The sequence below is a fragment of the Aquarana catesbeiana genome, linkage group LG04 (assembly GCF_042186555.1).
Source record: "Aquarana catesbeiana isolate 2022-GZ linkage group LG04, ASM4218655v1, whole genome shotgun sequence".
Lineage (NCBI taxonomy): Eukaryota > Metazoa > Chordata > Amphibia > Anura > Ranidae > Aquarana > Aquarana catesbeiana.
The window spans coordinates 223427171-223443391 of NC_133327.1; the positions used below are offsets into that span (position 1 = coordinate 223427171).

General features: G+C 41.1%; 1 protein-coding gene across 1 annotated transcript in view; it reads right to left on the reverse strand.

Annotated features, from left to right (window-relative positions):
* The window catches only part of NCEH1 (neutral cholesterol ester hydrolase 1), a 79431-nt gene that overhangs the window by 36850 nt on the left and 26360 nt on the right, over positions 1–16221 (reverse strand). Inside the window, exons 3-4 of the mRNA XM_073626233.1 lie at positions 14511–14580; positions 4416–4587 (exon numbers count right to left, since the gene is read on the reverse strand). Coding sequence (XP_073482334.1) covers positions 4416–4587; positions 14511–14580 — 242 coding nt within the window. The remainder of the gene's footprint in view (positions 1–4415; positions 4588–14510; positions 14581–16221) is intronic.

Sequence of the window (16221 nt, forward strand, 5' to 3'; positions counted from 1 at the left end):
TGTCATGACCAGCGAATTTACCATCTAACCAGCATCCATGAACTGATCTCTTGTTATATATTTCCACTAATAGAATTATCAGAACGGTTGTTTATCATCCAGGTGGGAGTAATATATATCGGTTCATTTAGGAACCATCTATTCAGAGATCATAACACAGCAAGATTGATCCATCTGAGGATCTTCTGACCTGGTATAGAGCTACTGCATTCGCCCAACACGGCTTTAGGGGGCTGAGCCCTATATACAGGTAATTGGTTACCATTACTATATTGGTTGTCATTTGATTATTTGGTGCAGTTATCAGGGGTACCATCTTTTAGGGGGTCACAGTTGTTTGATTCCAGCTCCGTTTTTAGGGGAGGTCTATAGCAGTCTTTTATATGATTTGAGGGGAGATAGGGGATGAGAACGGGTTAATACATCTCATAGTGCTGTGGGGATGGGGGGGGGGTAGTGAGTGGGTTGGGTGTGATAACTTATTTGTGGGGGGTGTGGTAATTATGTGAGAGAGGAGGGACTGTTTGGCAAGCTGTATTTTGATGCAATTCTTTTCATAGTAAATAAATAGTGAGGAGATAACCCATGGGTGTGTTTTTTTTTTTTGCGCTAAGTTTTGTTCTCTGTATACACACCCTACCATTATTGATGGAGGTACCCTCACATATATAATCCATCAGGCTCCTAGTTTTATTTCTTTTTCTGCTTTTCCTTTTTTTTTTTTTTTTTTTTTATACCAGTTTCATAAACCCCTCTACTGTACACTGTATAGTGCCGGCTGTCATACCCTCCACACTCCTCTCCTGTGCACACTGCCCACTCTCATACCATACCCTCCACACTGCTCTGCTGTACATACTGCCCACTGCCATATCCACCACACTCCTCTCCTGTACATACTGCCCACTGTCATACCCTCCACACTGCTCTCCTGTACATACTGCCCCCATCATACCCTCCACACTACTCTCCTGTACATTCTGCAGACTGTCATCCCCTCCACACTCCTCCCCTGTACATACTGCCCACTGTCATACCCTCCACACTCCTCTCTTGTACATACTGCCCACTGTCAACCCTCCACACTTCTCTGCTGTGCATACTGCCCACTGTCATACCCTCCACACTCCTCTCCTGTACATAGTGCCCACTGTCACACTCTCCACATACTTCTCACTTTTATACCATCCATACTCCTCCCCTTTGTCTCTTACCCACAAAATCAGTTCTTTAAAATTATATTTAATATCCTCAATGTTACCAGCTCTAGAAAGGGCACACTTTTGTTAGTTCAACTAAAGGAAATGTTCTTATTCAAATCTTTTCATGTTCTGCCCATTATTAGTACTCATTTAATTTTGTGATGTATAGAGGAACATAGGGGATGTCAGCGACTCTAAGTATACCACTGGTTAAAAAAAAAAAAAAGTGTCCCTGATAATATTTTTGAAATGTTGCCAACTATGTACTAGGGCACTGCCCAAGGGCCACCGGGTCAGTAGGGGGCCCCATGAGAGGCTCCTGGGATCCTGTGATATTAAAGCAGTAATAAACTTCTCTAACATTACTAGTTTTTATTGGCCCTGAGGTAGGTTATGCCATAATGTACAAGTATGCACAGCATATTAGCCCATTAGGGTACACTTACCTGTCAGAATGAGCCCTCCAGCGCTGCGCTGTGATCAATCTGGCGGGTCCCGGCTCTTCCATTGTCACCCAGTTCTGTGCCTTCGTTCACTTGCCTTGGCCGGGCTGCATTGATGTCACTCCCACGCATGCTCATGCGCATCCTCTCTCTCTCATCCTCCCTCCCTTACCCCCACCCCTTTCTCATCCCCTCCCTATTTAATTGAATTTGGTATAATAAAAAATGTTTGCATTTTTTATTTTATTTTTTTTATAAAAAGCCCCACCGATATCCTCAGCACCAGGCCCATGATGTTCTTAATCCAGCCCTGACACACATACATACATACATACATACATACACACACACACATACACACACACACACACACACACACTGGGGAAAATAATTATTTGATCCCCTGCAGATTTTGTAAGTTTGCCCACTTACAAAGAAATGAAGGGTCTATAATTCTATAATTGTTATCATAGGCGTATTTTAAATGCTAGAGACAGAATATCAACCAAAAATCCAGAAAAACGCATGATACAAATGTTATAAATTGAGTTGCAGTTCAGTGAGTAAAATAAGTATTTGAACCCCTACCAACCAACAATAATTCTGGCTCCCACACACTGGCTACAGTATGTGCTCATGTGGTACACAGATTAGTCCTGCCAATTTAAGAAGGTGCTCCTAACGACAACTCGTTATGTGTATGTGTATAAAAGATACCTGTCCACAGAATCTCTTTCTTCCATTCAAACCTCAACTTCATGGGCAAGACCAAAGAGCTGTCAAAGGATGTCAGGGACAAGATTGTAGACCTGCACAAGGCTGGAATGGGCTACAAGACCATCAGCAAGAAGCTTGGTGAGAAGAAGACAACTGTTGGAGCGATTATTTGCAAATGGAAGAAATACAAAATAACCATCAATCGCCCTTGGTCTGGAGCTCCATGCAAGATTTTGCCTCGTGGGGTAAGGATGATCATGAGAAAAGCGAGGGATCAGCCCAGAACAACACGGGAGGAACTTGTGAATGATCTCAAGGCAGTTGGGACCACAAACCATTGGTAACACAATACGCCGCCGTGGATTGAAATCCTGTAGTCCCCGCAAGGTCCCTCTCCTCAAGAAGGCACATGTACAGGCTTGTCTGAAGTTTACCAATGAACATTTAAATGATTCAGAGAAGGAATGGGAGAAAGTGCTGTGGTCAGATGAGACCAAAATGCTCTTTGACATTAACTCGACTCACCGTGTTTGGAGGTATAAAAATGTTGACAATGACTCTAAGAACACCATCCCTACAGTCAAGCACGGTGGTGGAAACATTATGCTTTGGGGCTGTTTCTCTGCTAAAAGGTACAGGCCGACTGGTGCATTAAGGGGCCAATGGATGGGGCCATGTATTGTAAAACCTTGGATGAGAACCTTCGTCCCTCAGCCAGAACACTGAAGATGGGTCTTGGATGGGTCTTCCAGCATGACAATGACCCAAAACATACCCCCAAGGCAACAAAGGAGTGACTCAGGAAGAAGCACATTAAAGGTCATGGAGTGGCCTAGCCAGTCTACAGATCTTAATCCTATAGAAAATTTATGGAGGGAGCTGAATTTTCAAGTTACCAAGCGACAGCCAAGAAACCTTAATGTGGTTGTTAAGCCACTCTAACCTGTATACACCATCAGCACTGCTTTCTATTGCAGTGTCCCCCTCTGTGTATGATTTATAAAAATAAATGCTGCAAATACCTCATTTCACAGCCGAGGTAAGGAAAGCCAGCTTTCTCCTTTCCTCCTCTGAGAGATGCAGTGGGCAGGGGTGAGATTCCCCTGCTGATGTCAGTCTGGAGAGGAGAGAGCTGGCTGGTCATGTGATCGCAATCTTGGCTCTTAAATTAGGTATTTACAGGATTTATATTTTTAAATCATACACAGAGGGGGGCACTGCAATGGGAGGCAGTGCTGATGGTGTATACAGGTTAATGTTATGAGAGCAGGAGAGGGGAGGGGCTGCACTGTCACGAGCAGACAGAGAGGGGAGGAGGACACAGAAGCAGAGAGGAGAGCAGATAGCAGGCTGCGGAAGGGGGAGGCACGTAAACTGACCACTGTGTCAGGGCTCAGCAGCCATGATACACTGTGGTCAGTTTACAGAGGGGATAGTAAAAACTGACAGGATCAGCCAGGTATTTTAGGTGTTAATGGGCAGCCATTTGACACAGGACAAGCACTGTGTCATATAACATGCTTTAAAGGAGCAGGATCCATTTTTTTTTTTTTTTTCGGGTTAACAAACGCTTAAAGAATAGTAATAGTATAGAATAGTGGACCTAAATCCCCTCTGAGATGTGTGCAAACCTGGTAACCAACTATAAGAAACGTCTTATCTCTGTGCTTGCCAACAAGGGTTTCTCCACCAAGTACTGAAGTTTTGCTTGGGGATCAAATATATAGCTTTACAGCCTCTTTAATAGTTCACATCTGTGAAATGCGGTGTGCTAAAATGCAAACGTGTTCTACTGAGATGCCTGAGAACACACTAGTGCGCACGGGCACTAAACTAAAGGTAAGATTGTCCATTCATTTCCATTTCTAAGTTCATACATTACCTATTGGCACAGGTACAGAGTAAATGATAAAAACATTAGAAATACATCTAGAGGAGTACTTTTCATTTTAAGTACACAATTCAATGGTTTGTACGGTCTTATTATTTGTTTGCATACATGTAAATCAATTTATATTATCGCAGTGAAAAAAAACAAGCACATCAAAGTTACCTGCTGGCACAGAGCAGCAGCCAGGTTTCCTCCAGCGCTATCTCCCGATATGGCAATCCTTTCTGGATCAATAGAGTACCTGCCAAGCACCTCTGGCAGCAGTAAATATTTTGTGGCAGCATAGACATCATTCAGTTGCTCAGGAAAATGAACATTTGGTACCAGCCTGTATCTAAGAGCAAAAATGCAATTAAAACATATACAAATATACATACACCTATACACACTCTATATACCCAAGCAATGAGAAGCGCTATTAGGTCCAGTTCACACCAGAACGCAGTGCGCATTACCTGCACCACATTCAAAAGGCACTGCACTTACGATCTGCAGCAGGTATTCATAACACCCGAAACACAGGTGGCAAGTGACGCGTGTTTGCCTGCACAGGATCACATGGTACAGAAGTAAACATTCACACTGAATCGCTACACAGTGTTCTTTTATGAGGTTTTTGCTGTATAAAAAAAAACATGTATTTAATTTTTACATATAGCCCCATAACATATAAAGTGAGAGCAAGTCTACTGGTGGTTATTTGCCTCAACATAAATTGTATACTTCTTCTCTTTCTTAATAAAACTAATTAAACAAAAAATAAAAGTGAGAGCAAGTCATGACACATTAACATATTTTTTACTAGATTTTCAAAATAAAATATTTGGGGACATTCTACTGACAACATCCACACAAAGTCTGCCCCATTTGTAGCCACACCCACAAAATCAAGCTCTCATTTTTAACATACCAGCAAACAGTTAGTTATAGATTTTTGTAACAAGTGGCACACATTCATGGTACATGACAAAATAGAGTTTGAAAAAGAGGCACCGAGATATGTAGGCATAAGAGGAATGCCTCGAAAGTATCAAAAAGAAAAATTCAGTGCACACAGAGCGCCACCTACCAACCACCAGGTGCGTTGGCCAATAAAGTGGGTGATGCTTCATTGTATATGGCTTGTAGTGTGGGAGTAAAAGAAGTATAAGCATTGGTGTCATTGGCAGTAACCTCCAGCAATGATGTAAGTGGCTGCAATGGCTGAACCCCTCATCAGTGGCCATGCATGCAACTATTTAGAGTTCTAAAGAGTGCCCTCAAGATTGTTACTGGGCATTGTGGTGTTATTTAGCAGTAAGAGGGTGTCCTCAGGGTTATTACTGGGTGTCAGGATGTTATTAGGCTGTTGCAGGGCAATAAAGCTGGGCTTATAGGAGTTGATTATCGGTGCCAGTGGTAGTTATATGAATTATTTTGGAGTGATGTGGGCCATTTAGGTATGAGTATGAAATATTATGGGGTTACAAGGGTGGTAATGGGGAGGCTATGAAAATTAAAGGGCAACAGAAGTGATTATGGAGAATCTAAGAATTATTATATTACCAGGGGGTGATTATGGAATTTCAGAGAATTATGTCAGGGGATTGTTATGGGGAGTGAGTAGGTATCCATACGGGAGTTAGTGGGTGTCACGGAACGTCCCACACTCCGCTTGAGTGCTTCCGTCATATACCGCTTCCTAAGTTCTGGAACACGAGTCCAATGGATCTGGCTATAGGAACCCCAAGAACTAGACAACACCAGTCTTGGAGTACATCAGAACTACTCTTTATTTGAGATCTCCCACACATTTATACACCAGGATGACTCAAAGCTAACCTAATTAACATGAGCTCCAATAGGAGTCGTCCCGTCTCCTACATTGTATAGAGGACAATGTGATCAGCTCATTCAATTTACACACATTACCATAAACATCAACACAGGGTTAATTAGAACAAACAACAATGAGTTGAATACCCTTAGAACCTAGACTAAACTTATTTACATTAAACACATTATAGCTGACATCAGACAGGTGAGTGGAGTTGATGACATTAGCATCTCCTCACAGTATGTGTCCCAACAGTATAACTCAGTCTTATCATTCTAATATGGCATATAACGGGTTCCAGAGTCTGTGTGTTTTGGGGGGACATGGAGCTGAATCCAAAGTAACACCAACCCCAGGGTCCCCAGGCATACAGCTCACAGAGAGCACCATTCCCCCAAATGCTAGGGCCCATAATCGGTGGGCAAGAGGCTTGCGTTCAGTCCCCTCCAATAGCCTCTGTCCTGGGTGAGTTTGTCACAGTGGGTAACTGGCCTGCCAGGCAGAGGATGAGGAATGTAAATGCAGCCACATTTGCTCGGCGACTCATGTCCCCAGATTTCCTGGTGTCTCCATCTTTTGGGCTCCAATACAATGCCTTTAAAAAAGGAATTCATACTCCTTGACATTTTCCACATTTTGTCATGTTACAACCAAATACATAAATGTATTTTTTGTGGATTCTATGTGATAGACCAACACAAAGTGGCACATAATTGTGAAGTGGAAAGAAAATGATGAACGTTTTTCAAAATTGTTTCCAAATAAATATCTGAAAAGTGTGGTGTGCATTTGAATTAAGCCCACTTTACTCGGATACCCCTAACTAAAATATACTGGAACCAATTGCCTTCAGAAGTCACCTAATTAGTAAACAGAGTCCACCTGTGTGTAATTTAATCTCAGAATAAATACAGCTGTTCTGTGAAGCCCTCAGAGGTTTTTTAGAGAACCTTAGTGAACAAACAGCATCATGAAGGCCAAGGAACACACCATACAGCTCAAGGATAAAGTTGTGGAGAAGTTTAAAGCAGGGTTAGGTTATAAAAAGATATCCCAAGCTTTGAACATCTCACGGAGCAATGTTCAATCCATCTCCTGAAAATGGAAAGAGTATGGCATAACTGTAAACCTACCAAGACATGGCCGTCCACCTAAACTGACAAGCCTGGCAAGGAGAGCATTCATCAGAGAAGCAGCAAAGAGGCCCATGGTAACTCTAGAGGACCTGCAGATACACAGCTCAGATGGAAGAATCTGTCCACAGGACAACTATTAGTCGTGTACTCCACAAATCTGACCTTTATGGAAGAGTGGCAAGAAGAAAGTCTTTGTTGAAAGAAAGCCATAAGAAGTCCTATTTGCAGTTTGTGAGAAGCCATGTGGGGGACACAGCAAACATGTGGAAGAAGATGCTCTGGTCAGATGAGACCAAAATTGAACTTTCTGGCCTAAAAGCAAAATACTGTGTGGCGGAAAACTAACACTGCACATAACCCTGAACACACCATCCCCACCACCCTGAAACATGGTGGTGGCAGCATCATGTTGTGGGGATGCTTTAGCTGGTCAGAGTTGATGGAAATACAGGGCAATCTTAAAAGAAAACCTGTTAGAGTGTGCAAAAGACTTGAGGCTGGGGTGGAGGTTCACCTTCCAGCAGGACAACGACCATAAAAACATACAGCCAGAGGTACAATGGAATGGTTTAAATCAAAGCATATTCATGTGTTAAAATGGCCCTATCAAAGTCCAGACCTAAATCCAATTGAGAATCTGTGGCAAGACTTGAAAATTGCTGTTCACAAACGCTCTCCATCCAATCTGACAGAGCTTGAGCTATTTTGCAAAGAAGAATGGGCAAACATTTCACTCTCTAGGATGTGCCAAGCTAGTATACCCAAAAAGACTTGCAGCTGTAAATACAGCGAAAGGTGGTTCTACAAAGGATTGACTCAGGGTGGCTGAATACAAATGCATGTCACACTTTTCAGATATTTATTTGTAAAAAAATTTTGAAAATCATTTATCAGTTTCATTCCACTTCACAATTATTTGTCATTTGTGTTGGTCTATCACATGAAATCCCAATAAAATACATTTACGTTTTTGGTTGTTATATGACAAAATGTAGAACATTTCAAGGGGTATGAATACTTTTTCGAAGCACTGTAGGTGCAGCTAATCATAGCGGTGCATCTTGGTCACTAAGATTTACTAGAACTGCTCTCCAATTTGCTGTCTGGATGGCCTGTTTGAGGGGCTTGCCTTACTTTCAAGTTCCATCAAACAGATTTGCTGTGCTGAAGAACACTGCTCCTTGACTAGAAGCAATGAACAAAGAAAAACAAACATTCAGATGAAGAGAAGCAGGGGACATTGCCAGGGATGTTTTTGTGCTGAAGACATACACCCCCTCCCAAATACAGGGATGAAGAAAAACCATACATCAACATGCTGCAACATTGCCCATACCTCCAAACATGTGCTCATTTACATAAGTAATGCAAGAGTTTTAGACTATGGTATAGAACAGAGCCACAACTAAAGAGCATAGTGATCACACAAGATCTGAAAAGGGCCTAATGTTGTAACCTATATGTAACCTTAAACTGTAGAAAAAAATACATATATACTAGAACATATGATGGTGAAAACTTGTAAGCTATTTCATGTGTTAAATAGTGGCGGCCGCTCCATTAGGGCGCAGGGGCGCCGCCCCCCTAATCTCCATGCAGGGCGCCGGACGTGTGGATTTCAATGTTAGTTTGTTTTTTGTTTTTTTTTAAGCACATTATTAGAGCCTGAGGCACCAATTGGCTTCAAAAAATTAGAGCACTGCGCCCCGAGCCCACCCAGTTGTGTCACATTAGTGAATTAATATTTGCTAAAGTCTTTCTGCTTCTCCTCCCGGCCAATCAGAAAGCTTAGGACTTCTGACCAATCGGGTCTCAGGAACCACTTCCTCCTCGGCTGGGAGGAGAAGCAATGGCCCAGGCTCTTCTCTCGGCAAGCTGGAGTGAGGAGCAGGGGGCAGAGGGGCAGAAAAAGCCGCTTCAAGGAGCCCTACCCCGGATCCAGCACCACCTCATCAATCGGAAGTTAAGGCCACGGATCGACGCCTTCCCATCCCAGCCACTCATGTTAAATGCTTTACTAAGAGGATTTCTAAAAATTTCTCACATGATAGATGACTGGAACCGTGTCCTATAACCCTAGCAGTTTCAAGCATAGGGAGCTATTTGATTCTCTTCTGCATGAAGCCTAAGCTGCCAGAACCTCTGAGGCATCTAATCTATCTAAATTTAAGGACTAATACAACCTGATTATAATCAAAATGATACAGGACTCTAATGTTGCATATGTAAATGAATACATAAAGCTAAAGCCCACCGTAGAAAACAAAGCAAGCGTTGATGTGTGTTCATAAAAAAAACCCACAACATCATTATAAAATATTGTATATGCAAACTAAAAGGTTGTAAATTTTATATATGAAGTATGAGCCGTAGCATAAAAGATAAGCTAGTCAAAGCTCAGCAGTTAGGGGTAGTGATCTAATTCCAAGTGCATGATTAAACAATACAATTAAACAAACAAAAAATAATGATACACACATAAGTGAACCAATCCCAACGATGCAGATTAAATACAAACATAGAGAGAGAGAGCATACTACAGAAAGCATGAAGTCATTGTGGTGTATTCATGAAGAAAGACCCAACAAGAAGCAATGAGTATGCCCCTCAGGCCTTTAACACAAAGCAGACAGTTAGAATGATAACGTATCATAGGTATAACCAAGTCACTGGCTACCAATCTGTTATGCCGCGTACACACGGTCGGACTTTTCGGCTACAAAAGTCCGACGGACGCCGACGGACCAAGTCCGGCGGACAATCCGATCGTGTGTGGGCTTCCCCGGACTTTCAGTGGACTTTTCCAGCCACAAATCTGACGGACTTGAGATTTTGAACATGCTTCAAATCTCTACGTCGTAACTCCGCCGGACCCAGAAATCCGCTCGTCTGTATGCTAGTCCCACGGACAAAAACCGACGCTAGGGCAGCTATTGGCTACTGGCTATCAACTTCCTTATTTTAGTCCGATGTGCGTCATCACGTACGAATCCGTCGGACTTTTGTGTGATCGTGTGTAGGCAAGTCCGGTCATTAGAAAGTCTGTTGAAAGTCCGGACGGGCTGTCGGACTTTTGCAGCTGAAAAGTCCGACCGTGTGTACGCGGCATTATTCATCTATCCAGTAGAGCCAATACACCACAGTACACATGAGTAGATTTACTTAGCCTATGCTAAGGTGGGAGATGGTCATAGTTTTCCACTTCATAAGGACCTAATGACAAAAACAGCTGACACTGAAAGAGGAAATGGCAGAACTTTTGGCCTGGAGGCTGTAAGCAGTGCAATTAGTGTGCAATCCATAACAAGAGACATCCAAATGTGTCCAAATCTGCCAAATTTGTAGCAGCTGGTGTGGCGGAATCAGACTGCATGGTGTAGCACTGCTGACCACAGCATGTCTGCTGCAATACTCCTGGGATTTATGGAAAGGTTCAGGCCTGCTTTTGACACTATCCCCCACTCTTGTGCTTTTACCATGGCATCTATGAATGCTGGGGCCAAAGTGGATACACATCCAAGCAAACTGCTGTCCATTTGGGGAAGCCCACGCTGTACTAGGCTGACCTCTGTCCCAGCCTGCACACTAACATGTATGTCAACTGAGCCAGAAAGTCTGGACTCCTCCGCTCAATGCTTGACCTCTCCCACCCCCCAGGAAGGACCCAAGGATGCTGAAATCCACGATCCATTCACAACACAGCCGTATACAGAGGGGGGTTAGCTAGTCACCTAGGGTTCCTCCACTACACCCAGAGGCAACACAGGGGAGGACCCTGACCAAATTTGAGAAAGGGGCTTAACTAGAGCCTCTGTGCTCACAGAAATAACTGCTCTTCCTTGTCAGGGAACAGAACTTGGGGAAAAATGGAAAAGGTGATGGTCATACTAGCAAAAGCTAATCCTTGCCAGGAAAAGCCCAGATACACACACTACTTCAGGTCCGCTGTCCCTGAAATCATGGGGGAGCATATACTGGAAGGCCTCTGCAACTAGTACAAAGGAAAAAAAAATAGCGAACAGTTTTGATGTTCCAGTTAGCACAGAGAAAACACAAATACAGTTGTGTGAAAAAGTTTTTACCCCCTTTCTGACTTATTTGTTTGCATATTTGTCACACTTAAATTACTCAGATCATCAAACAAATTTTTTTATTACACAAAGATATGTAGAGTAAATACAAAATGCAGTTTTTAAATGATGGTTTTATTTATTAAGGCAAAAAAGCTGCCCAAACCTGCCTGGCTTTATGTCAGAAAGTAATTGCCACCTAAACCTAATACCTGGTTTGGCCACCCTTGGCAGCAACTGCAATCAAGCGTTTGCGATAACTGGCAATGAGTCTTTCACATTACTGTGGAGCAATTTTGGCCCACTCTTCTTTGCAGAATTGTTTTAATGCAGCTACATTGGAGGGTTTTCCAGCATGAACGGCCTGTGTAAAGTCACGATACAGCATCCCAATTGGCTTTGACTAGGCCACCAAAACCTAAATTCTGCTTTGTTTGAACCATTTGGAGGTAGACTTGCTACTGTGTTTCGGATCATTGTCCTGCTGCATAACTTGAGCTTGAGGTCACAAACTGATGACCGGACATTCTCCTTTAGGATTTTCTGGTAGAGCTCAGAATTCATGGTTCCATCAATTATGGTAAGTCGTCTAGGTCCTGAAGCTGCAAAGCAGCCCCAGACCATCACGCTACCACCACTATGTCTGACTGTTGGTATGATGTTCTTGTTATGAAATGCTGTATTTAAGCCAGATGTAACGGAACGCACACCTTCTAAAAAGTTGAATTTTTGTCTCATCAGTCCACAGAATATTTGCCTAAAAGTCTTGGGGATAATCAAAATGTTTTTTGGTAAATGTGAGATGATCCTTTGTGTTCTTTTTGGTCAGCAGTGGCTTTGGCCTTGGAACTCTCCGATGGATGTCATTTTTTGCCCAGTCTTTCTTATTGTTGAATCATGAACACTGATCTTACCTGAGGCAAGTGAGGCCTGCAGTTCTTTAGATGTTGTTCTGGGTTCTTTTACGACCTCCTGGATGAGTCTTCGTCATGCTCTTGGAGTAATTTTTGTAGGCCGGCCACTCCTGGGAAGGTTCACCACTGTTCAATGTTATATCCATTTGTAGATAAAATAGCTCTTCCCGTGGTTCACTGAAGTTTCAAAGCCTTAGAAATGTACATTACTTTGTTTCTAATCTGTTCTTGAATTTTTTTAGATTGTGGCATGATGTGTGGCTTTTTGTGATCTGTTAGCGTGCTTCACTTTGTCAGACAGCTTCTATTTATGTGATTTCTTGATTCAACAGGTCTGGCAGTAATCAGGCCTGGGTGTGGCAAGTGAAATTTAACTCATCTTTCCAAAAAATTGTAGTTAATCACAGTTCATTCATGATTCAGCATGGGAGGGGGTAATTACTTTTTCACATAGGGCCAGGCAGGTTTGAACAGCTTTTTTTCCCCTTAATAAATGAAATAATAGTTTAAAAACTGCATCTTGGATTTACTCGGGTTATCTTTGTGTAATATTAAAATTTGTTTGATGATCTGAATCATTTAAGTGTAAGTGTTAAGAGAAATATGCAAAAAATTAAAAATTAGGAAGGGACAAATACTTTTGCACACAACTGTACCTACAAAGTGGATATGCTCTTTTAAACGATTCTGGATGATGTGTTTCCAGTTTTAGGTGGGTGGAGCCTCTCTCTCATGTGCTGTCCTGGAAGGTTATTGCAGAAAAAAAGACAGGAAGCCTTTGTAGTGATGTCACGTCTAGTTAAGTTATCTTCAACCCAAAACACGCCTAGGGAGGTGAAATTTATCTAAACTTTTCATGCTTTACTAAGAGGATTAACAGAACAATTTGTTTTGTCAGCTGCAAACACATTCAATTAGGCAAGAATTTCTTAACCTTCAGCTGTTCTGTATGAAATAAGTCAACATACTATGCAAGGAAAAAACCAAAATTTTATTTTTTGGAAATAAACTAAAAGGCTAAACTCCATAAGGACTATGGTTAAAATTGTAAGTCAATTTTAGAGACTATACAAATTAAATTTCAGAGAGTATCCAAATCTGTGTGAAACAAGGACACCATTATACAGTGGCTTTCATTTCAAATGTTTCCAGTTTTCCCTTACAGGGAATATACAGGCAAACCATGGAAAATGATCTCCATGGGTTCATAGAATGTCTCTAAAGATCTCGGGCATAGATCTGGTAGCTGACACATATACACACACACATTTATATTATATAAATATATATATGTATATATACATACACACACACACAAACACACACACACACACACACTGTATATAAATATTATTTAAAGAAAGACCTTATTTGTATTGTGTGATGTGGGGCCATGCACAACATTACAGCAGTTCACAAAAACAATTACTCTTGTTGGTACATTGTGATGCCATTCATTGTTAAAGGCACCCTCATGGGCCTTGCTAATATGTGTGCATTGCAGCATACCACAACACATGCCAACTTACCACAATCCTCAATTTTATTTCTTTTACAACTTTTATTTATTACATTCAACGCTATGTGCAACAGTACATTATGACGCAATACCATGCAGCGTTGTGATAAAATAATTTTAGTGCAATGCACACCAATGCAGTGCACACACAGTAATGCAGACTGGCATTACACAAGCCATAGGTGTGAAGCCAACCTTCAGATCTATAACGTTAGTTTGCTATTTATAGTTTTGTTTATGTTCAATTTCCACTGTTCCGTAAAAAAAAAAGAAAAAAAACACGATTTACAAATAATTGTTATTTAAATAACCAATAATTATTTTTATAGTTTTAGTGGGAATTTTGTAATTTATGTTGAAAATGATTTTACACTAAAAATGTTTACTGAAAATATAAGCTTGATAAACATTTGTGCAGTCACCACTAGCAGTAGCAGCATCTGCCTATTCTACCAGTCCTGTGTTTTCTTCTACAAACAAAAAGCTAATTGAAAAATAAAAAAAGTGAAAATATTGCAAAAAAATGGTCTGGCCACCTGAGGTTAAAAGTAGAGCACATGGCCTGGCAGCCAAAGACTTAAAGGTCTGAAATGAATGCTTTTACTTTGCATTATTGCAGGCAGCATGTTGTTGGAGGCGAAGGCCAACTTTTGGTAAGTCATATTAGTGACCATCTCAACCAACATACACCACAAAAATGATGCACGTGAAAAAGGTGAATTATTGCAGTCACCAAATAATTGTGTTCTGATCTGGCAAACCAGCATGCAAAATGGATTGGCTTTCCATTGCTCAGACTTACTCGATAGAAACTACGACAGCATTCACATCTTCAGAAAACCTCCGGCACAGAGTGTCATAGGACCTTGCTCCTAAAACAAGCAGAAGCAATGTAATTCGTCATACACATACAGTACTGTAATATTAACCCATAAGGAGTCAGCCATACTGCAAGTCCCACTTCAAGACATTTTATTAGCAGGATATTGGTTTTAACAGATAAAATAAATGTCAAGCATGGAGATAAAAATGATCACAATTTGCAATTATATTCCCGGATGACTAGTCCTTCACACAACCCATACCAACACTCTTCTTAGTATGTGAGACAATCCCCATTGCTATCAGCAATAAGCCTCTGCATCTTGCCTGTCCCTGTATTCACAGCAACTATGGGAATTCACTTCTGTCTTTTACCACTAGAGTCCCAGATTTGGATCCCACTCAGGATACCGTCTGCATGCGAGTTTGCATGTGCTTGTGTAGGTTTGTTCCACACTTTAAAATACATGTTAGTAGGTTAATTGACTCCTGTCTAAACTAGCCTTTGTCTGTGTATGTAGGCATGTGAGATAAGGACCTTAGATTGTAAGCTTCTTGGGGGCAGGGACTGTTCACTGGACAGGAGGTGATAATGTGCATCCATTGCGCACCAAGCAAGTTGGATAGCTTTGACAATCCCATTAATAGCTGCACAATAAGCTCACTGTATTAACTTCAGTGATTTTAATTACAGGAAATGTTTAAATCTCATGTGATAAACTAGAATTTTAAAAAATTCTGATTTTTATTTTCTGCATGATTTGATAGCAAAGTCAACATCAGTTGTCAGTGTGTTTCTGAGAGTAATTAAATAATATGGAATATCAAAACCAGTGTCTTCATTTTATATGTATTCAAAGATTAAAAAAAAATATATATCTCTACAGCTTTAGGTACACATCACCTACCTGTAATGAAGTATGCCTCATGATGTGTAGGCAGCTAGCTGGATCCTGCGCTTCAGAAATGTCTGTCCTCTTCCTGGCTCTGAATTTCCGACACTGAAATGAAAGAACTGTTCTCAATGGAGGGGGGAAGGAGGGGCAGTTTCCCTGTTGGACCATCAGTTCTGCCTGAAGAGGAAGACTTGAAGCTGTTAACCACTGCAGCGCCAAAGTTCAGAGACAAGAAGAGGATAGGCATCCCTGCAAAGAAATTTCTCCAGGAACCAGCTGCCTACACAATGAGCCATACGTGATAAGAGGTAGTCGTTTTCTGACTCTGGAACTGTTGCAAATTTTTTTTCTATATTTTTTTTATATTATGGGTCAATCATAAAAATCAGTGCCATCCAATCCTGCTTTCTAATCCTAAAATATTGCTTCCTACAAATTGTATAGATGGCTTTGGTTCATATTCTAAATCTTTTTTACTATGCTATTTACATTCCATGCATTACCCAGTTATCTAGTTAAATATATAGTGCATCCAGAAAGTATTCACCGCGTTTCACTTTTTCCACATTTTGTTATGTTACAACCTTATCCTTTAAATGGATTAAATTCATTACTTTCCTCAAAATTCTACAAACAATACCCCATAATGACAACATGAAAGAAGTTTGTTTGAAATTTTAGTCTATAATTTTTATCATAAGTGTATTTGAAATGATAAAGAAAGAATATCAACCAAAAATCCAGGAAAAAATACGATACAAATGTTAGAAATTGAGTTGCAGTTCAGTGAGTAAA